The sequence below is a fragment of the Carassius auratus genome, chromosome 6, assembly GCF_003368295.1.
Source record: "Carassius auratus strain Wakin chromosome 6, ASM336829v1, whole genome shotgun sequence".
Taxonomy (NCBI): Eukaryota; Metazoa; Chordata; class Actinopteri; order Cypriniformes; family Cyprinidae; genus Carassius; species Carassius auratus.
In genome coordinates this window covers 9,866,797-9,876,331 of record NC_039248.1, presented here as the reverse complement: position 1 = coordinate 9,876,331, position 9,535 = coordinate 9,866,797, and the positions used below count along the sequence as shown (strand labels likewise).

At 36.2% G+C, this 9,535-nt stretch overlaps 1 protein-coding gene across 2 annotated transcripts in view; it reads right to left on the bottom strand.

The window, feature by feature from the left end:
• Positions 1 to 209: 209 nt before the first annotated feature.
• srgap3 (SLIT-ROBO Rho GTPase activating protein 3) overlaps positions 210 to 9,535 on the bottom strand; it is a 78,752-nt gene continuing 69,426 nt past the window's right edge. For both annotated transcript variants that reach the window (XM_026261039.1, XM_026261040.1), the window contains exons 20-22: positions 8,907 to 9,056; positions 8,336 to 8,645; positions 210 to 5,209 (exon numbers count right to left, since the gene is read on the bottom strand). In XM_026261039.1, the coding sequence (XP_026116824.1) occupies positions 4,772 to 5,209; positions 8,336 to 8,645; positions 8,907 to 9,056 (898 nt within the window). In that variant the 3' untranslated portion in view covers positions 210 to 4,771. The remainder of the gene's footprint in view (positions 5,210 to 8,335; positions 8,646 to 8,906; positions 9,057 to 9,535) is intronic.

Here is a 9,535-nt window from a genome sequence, read left to right as displayed (position 1 = left end):
TAAAATGTTTTCATTTGTAATATTTTTTATTTTATTTCTATGTTTTATTGATTTTGGGCTGAATTTTATTCACATTACCGGTAATGTAAGTTTTAAAGTGAGAGTTGTGCATAGAATTATGAACACAAGCTTTACATGACACAAGCTTCAACCAATCCATTTCATCTTATATAGAAAAAAAAGAAGAAAAAAAGAAGAACACCTTAATGTAAGGTCAAAAGAAAAAGTGTATTTATTTGGACTTAAGAATGGTTCACATCCAAACAGTGGGAGGGTGAAGGATAACATCACAGGGAGGGTTGGGGGGTAAATCCAACCATTCAAACACTCATTTGAGAACAGCATCACTAGACAAAGTGTTTAGAGGAGGAAAAAACCCAAACGACAGTTTTCACAACCCACTACTACAGACAGACGGCACTTTTGTCCTGTGGAACACAGTGTCCAGAGAAGGAGAAAGCCTATATTTTCTGTTATCTTAGCATACATACAATAAACACCCACTGTGGCATACGTACAATACACGCCCAATGTAGCATACATTCCCAAAACATACTTCAGTAACATCACATACAGTCTATTAAGTACAGGGATGCACCAAGTGCCTTAGTAATCGTGCAAGTACCATACAACATCCTATTATCAGACCAACACGGCCTTAAATACTGCAATGCATTAGCTTGGGTAGAAGATTTAACTTAACAGCAAAAGTATACGCTTTTCACAGCACAACCTTGAGTTCACTGGCAGAGGAGAGATAGACGGAGATGAGTGACACAGCCACGACTATTTTAGTATGTTATGGATGGCAGTTTCTGTAAACTTGATATCATTTATTATCAAACACTGGCTCGTTACATGAGCGCTACTATACAGTATGCTCTAGATGAGCTGTACAACAGATATATGAGAACGTAATGCGCTGACTTTCCAGAGCAGAAGTCTGATACTCAAGTATTCAAATGCATGAAACTCATGACACTCAAAGGCATGATTACAACAGTGTATGGTTGTGGGTGTCTCAACGTACACTGATTTACGTGATCCTTTGGTGCATGGCTGTTAGTGCAAGCTAGAGTTAAAGAATGACACTCAGACAAGATAAGCTGTAGAACATATGAGAAACAGTAAGAAATGTGGTTACATTTGTAACAGACAGCTTCATGTCTGCCAACTGTTTTTATTTTCTCTACCAGCACTGACCAACAGAGGGAGATTGTGAGCAGGGACAGGCCATTTAAGGCCACCAGAGGGCAGTATTTGTCTTAGTCCAGATATGTGAAGAATGTTTATCTGGTAAATCCACACTAAACAAGACTGAACTGGTAATGCAAGGGCTCTCACACTTTTATTAATACATTTCCATGACCTTTTTGTCAGAATTGATTACTGGATAAGAATTTATCTTTGTATTTTTGAGGACTATTATTATTATTAACAATAAAAAAATAAAGAAAACATTTCATTTTACATTTTTAATTTACATATTTATTTGGAGCCAATTAATTTTTTTCAGTGAGAATAACGGAAATCTCATACTTGTATTTACTATGTAAACTGGTGATATTTTAAATAATTTTTTTAAGACTTTAGAGGCCTGGAAATATCAGAGAATTATAAAATTGAGATGTCCAGGCCTCAAAAGTCATAAAAAGTATTCCGTTTCTATAGTAAGTACAGGTATGGGTTTTCCTGTTATTCTGTAACAATTAATTTTCTATGAACTTGGCAACACTTTATTGCAAATCACAGAAAAATGAACCAAAACGGTCTAATTTATATTGAATTAGGAGTTATGTACAGCAGTATTCTACACAATTTCTTTACTGTAAATTAAACATAAGCCCTCATACAGTACCTTTATTCACTATAGAAATTGCCATTATTTTAATGACTTTGGACACCTGGAAATCTGAATTTTTTTATGGGTATGCAAACATTTTACTTCAAATCGCAGAAAAATGACCCAAAACAGTCTGTTTTATACACTGAATTATGACTGCAATATTATGCATGTTCTTTACTGTAAACAGAATTCAACGCTCATCCATCCAGATGTAATTATGCAGAAGTGTCATGGCTGAATTCAAATGACCCTCCAGAAATAGATATGTGCCCTAGTAATAGTAAATAATAGCCTTTATGCATATGATAAATTAATGATGCCTATGTGGAAGTGGTATGGTAAGAGACTTTATAAACAAAATTAGAATCACTTCCTGAGATGAGCTGAATCCTCACAGCTACAGACCCGGTTTCAAATCGCTCCCTCTCGGCTAAAAGGTTAACATATTTTAGGACATTGGGAATTGTATCTAGGGAAAGCACCACTGTAAGTCTTCAAACAGTGCTGCTTGCTAAAGAGAAGCACATGCAAGTCAGTCTCCCTCACATGCGGACAACAGTCCCATGCTACTACAAAGCTGAGGAATTCAGACAGAAGCTAATTATCAGGCATTTCCAAGTAATTCAAGATGGCAGCAACAGTACATGGAGTCTCAGAAGAGATTTAAATTTTTTTATGCCCCAAATGCAAGCGTAAATTAGCATGGCACCAACGAGAAACATAAGACTAACGGAGACAGATCATGTAACAGTTCAAGCATGACATCAAACGCAAATCTAGAGATATTTCTAGATTAAAAATAGTGCGTAGTAACAGTACTGTTTTCTTAGGAGAACCATTTTTATGCAATTATTTTTATCCTTACACAAGCATTATGATTGGCACGCGTGAAGTGGCAAATTCTTAGTTAAACCGCAAAGGTATAATCAGCGAAGAAGACGAGATTAAAGCTTTGGGCTCAGCGTGTTTAAGTGGATATCTAGGTCAGTCGGGCAAATTTTGTACACGGCTGGGTATTCCCTCTTCAAGCACAGCTCACGGAGGAGGGGTAATGCTGAAGATGAACCGGAGATGATATGACAGATTGGGGGCAGTGGAGTTTCTCTTGTTGGAGCTGGTTTCTCTAGGCTATTGAATATTTAAATGTGAAGGAGGGATCTGTACCTCATCACAGGGAGTGTGGCATGGATTTCCAAATGCATCATTCTTTGCACTAGAAAAGATGCTTTAATTGGCATCCTATATCTTACAAAAAGAAGACTTTATGGTGAATCTAACAAATGTCCCCAAAAAATAAATTAAGAAAAAAAAAAGTAATTTTAGGATATTTTTGCATTATTGTATATTTATAATTTATAATTTTTTTGTGTGTTATGATATTATCACATTGAACACTTAGATCGGGAGGAGGGATCTGTCCATAGTCAGAGACAGTGTGGTATGCATTTACAAATGCATTAAATAAAAATTAAAAAAGTTGAGTGAATCTCACAAAAGTATGAATGGATCATGGTAAAAATCAATAGAAAAAAAAATTACAATATATTTTGAGCAAGAAAATGAATCCTATAAGAATTTTCTGTTATGATATTATTACTATGACAACTAATACTTTTATTTTATTTTTTTTTCTAATTTTCATCAAAAGTCCCCGGCATGTTTGGTGTAAAATACCCTTCTACTTGGGTAGCTTGTGTGTCATCTGGTAGTAAGTATTAATATTGATATAACGGTTAACAGAGTATATATGGAATACATGTCCAAAGCAGTACTATTTTAAATATGTAAATGATGGATTCTTGCAATAACATAGAGCTCAATGGAATGCCTTAAGGCCACATAACTTTATAAGAGTGAAGCATTTACATGTGTAAATTAGGCATGATGAACTTAGAAAGCTGATGTGATTCAAAAAACACAGAGAAGAAAAAAGTAGAGCACTCTCCAAACTATTATTAATATTAATGGCTCAGACTATTGATTGATTATTTGTTTGCGTCTCGGTTGTACATTTTAAAAGCTGTTCTAGTCTCCCTGCCTGTTCTCTCCTCGGCTGTACAAGATTGACATTTAAAAAGAAATCTACCCAAAATTTATATACAAGTAAAACTACATTTTACCACAGGTTTCATACAATTAGTTGGTATATTGGTTTTCTGCATCTCATATATGTATACAGCTTGGCTATGTTGTTACTTCGATGTATATCGCTTATTCTACAAACGAAAGGCATTACAAGTTCAAGTACAGTATATCTCTATTTACAAAAGCTCAAAGGTAGCTGGCCATGTTAGACAGTCTTTGAGTGACCATCTGGTTCTATTATATGTACAGTCCAGTTCTGGAGGGCGGGACTTATCACTAATTTTAAAACGGTCCTCCAATGAGAGTTTACGCATTCATTAATAACAGAACTCTTCTGGCCAACCAGTGCAGAGAGAAACAAATGCAAACCACTCGCTTGATCTTGCTCTAAATAAAAATGTGGACAAAAAAGACAAGTTAATAGTAACTCTGAGGTAAAATTAATAATGAAAATAAAATTAATAAAAAATAAAAAAGTGGAACTGATCTTTTTATTCAACCTTCTTTTTATAATAGCATGACATTTACCCTGGATTTGTCTTTTTTTCCCTTGTATTGTAGGATTTTTTTTTTTTTTTTTTTCAAAGAGAGGGCAGGAAATGATGGGAAGAACGCAATGGAATGGGAAAAATCACCTGAGCCAGACTCGACTCACATCATCCACAACCCGGCTCAACAAGCCTAACCACTAGGCCAAAACTCAGCTACATGTCTAGAACTCTCAAAGGCTCAAAAAATAATTCAGAAATGAAATAGCACTCCTGAACTTCCTTCCTGGAATGAGCATCTAGCCCTCAGCAGCGCAGGTAGCTACACCGCACCACGGGCCTGCTGCTGCTGCTACATGGTCCCGGGTTTCTCGCCAGAGTTGGTGGAGGAAGCTGCAGCATTACTTGCGTTGTTTGGAAAGATCTTCTCTGTGGGGGTCACGGCAGGGCTTCCCACCCCAGAGGAGCTGGAGCTGCTGGAGCGGTGCTGTGTGGGCGGGGGTCGCACAGGTCTCATAGGTGGAGGTCTGAGCTGGGCTCCAGCCAGTCTGGCGGACAGCGCCGGTTTAAAGGTGGTCATCATCTCTGTATTGGAGCTGCTGCTGCGTCTCAGGGCCGCGTCCGGGTCTCGGATCATGATGGTGTGTAAGGGGCTCGGAGGCTCTGAGCTCGCAGGGTTCTTGAGCGGTTCTAACGTATCCAGAACAACGTCAGGAGCTTGTTTGGCTGTGTTTTGGCGTTCCAACTCACGGAGCTCATGAAGTGCGGTGTTCATTGTCTTCTCAATATCCTGTAACAAAAAATATTGGTGACTTTTACACAGTGTTTGTTTTAGATTTTTACATTTGGTGAAAATTTCCTTAAAAAATATGGACTAAGCTTAAATATATATAGATATATTATTTTTTATATATATAGTTTTTTTTTTTTTTTTTTTTTTTTTTTTTAAGTGGCACTGAATTGTACTTAAGACATTTAATATTAAACAAAATGTTCAAGCTTTTTATTCAGAACCTAGTGTAGGTTTTATGTAAACAGGATCCTTTATTCTTAACAACAATTTTGACAAAATCAAGTAAATTTCTAGATTTTTCTTTTCGGACTAAAATAGCATTGAATTTTAGTCAAACAGAAGTAACATTTGAAATTAAAAAATTAAACCAAAAGCATTTTAGTCATAATCCATTTTTACTCTAAAATGAATAAAATACATTTAAATAAATTTAATTTGATGAAAACAACATTTCAAAATATACTAAATGTTCATGCATTTTATTCATATAATACTTAGTTAACATTAAAAAAAATAATGTTCAAGCAAGTTTTTTGTCAACAGTATGTTTTAATTAAAATCATTTATAATTATCACAATGAAGATTTTTCTTGTTATTAAAACCCATTTTTTGTTTAGTTTTGATAATGAGATAAACTGAACAAAGGTAAAATATTAATGAAAAAAATGCTTTTTTTTTTTCTTATGCTGAAAATAGCTCTTGGTACTTCATTAACTGGACTCATTTGTGATGAGTATTGCTTATATAACAAGTCAAGCATTAGGGATGTGACCACTAATAATGATGATGTGAAAAAAATGATCAATAACTTCAATTTGTTGGTTTCTGCACAGAAAGAATTTATGGAGCTATATGGCCTGAGAAATCTCTCATCTCTCCTGGAAATTCATCTTACTTTCTTCGGAAGCGGTCTAGTATATCACAGAGGCAGATTATGTGTGATATACACACAGTGTCGCTGCTGTCCTGATATAGACTATAAACTCCCTGCTTTCCCGTTCTCTTTCAAGACTGTCCTCTGTCTCGCAGCTGAGCATGCCATAAAAATTTTATGTTCAGAAGATAAAAGGCTCATGAAGACACACGCTCTCTCTCTCTCTCTCTCTCTCTCTCTCTCTCTCTCTCTCACACACACAGACAGACACACACACACACACACACACAAGTACCTTGCAAGGTCTTATTACTGAGCAGATGTCATCAATAACCCCACACCCCCCTAAACCCATTTAAACACATTTCCCAAACTGCACTTCAAGCGGTAATGTTAATCAGATCATGCAGGCCTCACTTATAATGCATTATCAATATACAAAACAACACATTTCTGTCCAACAATATCAGTCATACCTTCATTTTGATGTCTGTATTCACATCAACCATTTTCTTTTCATTAGGTGAGTGTAGACACAAAGGGGCCATTACAAAAGATCATTAACTGTTCTGTGTCACGGACTTCATTATTTAACAGTGCGCAAATGAAACAGATGGATCAGTGCCAGCCTATCCCGTTCATGCTGATATCTGCTTTAGTGCCAGCTCTTTGTTTCTGCTGGACTCAATCTTGCCAGCCTCTTCAGCCTCACAGAATTCTAGGCTAATTGAAAGGCTCAAGAGAAAAACCGAAAAGCTTTCATGACTACAACTTAAGACATTTTGAATCTTTCTGATCTTTGATTTATAAGGGTACAAAATATAAGAAGATTTATAGTACACTTACCAAGAATATTTCAATTTTTGATCTCAGCAATAGCAAACTATGTTTAAAATAATTATTTATCTAAATCACAATGATATAACTGGATAACAGTAATTAATCTAAATATATTTTATGGCTTTTTAGATTAATTAGTGGTGCTTGCTTTTTATTTTTTTGCCCAAACATTTGCGGTGTAAGCCTTCACCGCAAGTGCTATTACTTTTGTAAGAAATTGAAAGCAACGTTTTAGTCATCATGTTTTCATAAAATAATAAAAATAAAAATAAAAAGTTATGTTTTTTCATTTTATCACTTGAAACTAAAAATACAGTAAAATATCACATTGTGAAATATTAATAAGCCTTTTTTTCTATACAAATATATTTTGAAATGTAATAATTCCCATGATGTAAAAGCTGAATTGTCAGCAAGCATTTCTCCACCTTAGAGTGTAAAGTTCTAATATAATATATTTCTAATAAACATTTCCAATTAATATCAGTGTTGAAATTGGCTGAGGCATTTATTTCAGAAGTTGAAAACTATAGTAGTTCCCAAAAATATGAAGCAGCACAACTGTTTTCAACGCTGAAAATAAGAAGAAATGTTTCTTGAGCAGCATATCAGAATGATTTCTGAAGGGTCATGTGGCACTGACGACTGGAGTAATGACGCTTAAAATTCAGCTTTGCCATTTCCAGAATGAAATAGCGTCAAGCAGCGATACCGGGGACAAGCCCTGAAGGGCTGTAGCACAGAGCAGAGCGGGAAGAAGAAAACGGCAGAAATAGAACGGACGTCAGGACAACAGATCGCTTCAGAAGTAGAGAAGTTTGAAATTGAACAGAACTTAAGACGAGAATGAATCAAAAATGTTTTTGGTCTATGCGAACACACACAGAAAATCCAATGGCTTGAACAGAAGCAACATTAACTGCCCTGGATTCGAACCCATGACCACAGAAGCTCAGAACCAGCGGCTTAACAGAGTGCACCACTGAGTTGCTACACATCCAGCATGAAGCAGAAGAGAGCTTAAGATCTGAGAATGGGTCTCCCAAAAAAGTTTTCTTAGCATTTTAAGCAGCATAATATGGAAAGTTAAGTAAATTGTAAATCAAATTTCTGAGGTACTTCTGAAACGCTGTATTTATGATCTCTACTGATTTTTGTACAGATATGTCAAAAGGATCTAATTACATATTTAGATTTTAAATTGTAATAATATTTCACAATACTACTATCTTTACTGTACTCTGATCAAAGAAATACAGTCTCTGTGAGTATTACAGACTTCTTTCAAAAATCTTTATGGTTTCATACTTTTGACCTCCATTGTATACACACACACACACACAAAACACTGTGGAATTTAATAAGAATCTAAATGTGCAAGCACACACATACACACACACACACACACCTCTGCTAAAGCCTCAGCCTCCAAGGACTTGTGGTCTCCTAGGCTGCTGTGTCTTGTTGCTCCTGGCAGCGGCCTGAGCGGGTGACCCTCAGGATAGACCTTTCTCTCAGGGTAGTTAATGCTGCCTGCACTGCCAAAGGTTCCCAAACGTCTCTTCTCAGGACTCTCTATGTGGCCTCTACTGACCGCCACCTTGTGGGGACTGCTGGGGCAGGCGGCGGCCCGCGGCGGTGTGTCTCGGGCAGGACTGTGAGAGTCGTTGCCACTGCGGCGCCGAGGAATGGCAGACCCATCCGAACGCAACCTAACCCTGCATAAACACACAATGAGATGGTAAAAATCTTAAGTCCAGTCCGTCAATGCTGTTTTTGTTTCAAAGCAGACTGCAAAAAAAAAAAGAGTCAAAAAAGTTTTGTTAATTATTTGTGCCACAAACAAGATGAGTAATTAAACAAGCTGCGAGGAGAAACAGGACAGGATGAAACACTTTAATGCAGATCATTATTTTTTTCCTGAGGATCAAAATATGTGGAATAAAAACAAGCAGAATTCTGCATAATCAGCCACTGACCGGCCCATGACCCCGCTGAAGTTGTAATCAGGCGAAGGTTCACAAGGGGACTGCAGATCATTTTTGGATGAAGCTTTATCGTCCAGTAAAGGTCCACTGCTGGCCTCGCTGTCAGCCTTCTGACTCAGACTGTCAGAGAACGCATCATCCCTAAGGAGACAGACAAAACATCTTCCGGTTACTCTGATGGTACTCTGAAGTATTGCAATTTGATTGGCTGATTAAAATAAAAAAAAGACCAAATTAATTAAAAACATATTTAATAGAATAATAAAAACAGCGAAAATAGAAATAGCTAAAATTGCGGATTATTTAAGTTATTTTAAACTAAGGGTGAAGTAGAGTACTTAAAATGGTAGGCAATTGTTCTGAGGCATTTGGTGTTGTGTATTTAATTAAAACATACTAGTTTGCCTTAAAGTAAAAACATATTGTGAAATGTATTACAATTTAGAATAACTATATTTTACAATTCAATAAAATTTCCTAAAAGTTGATTTTTAACAACCCTTATTTCAGTTTTCAGTGTAACATGATCTTTCAGAAATCACTCTAATGAGCTGATTTGGTGCTCAAGAAACGGTTCTTATTATTACCTAGGTTGGGAAAAGTTGTTTAAAATTGTTTGG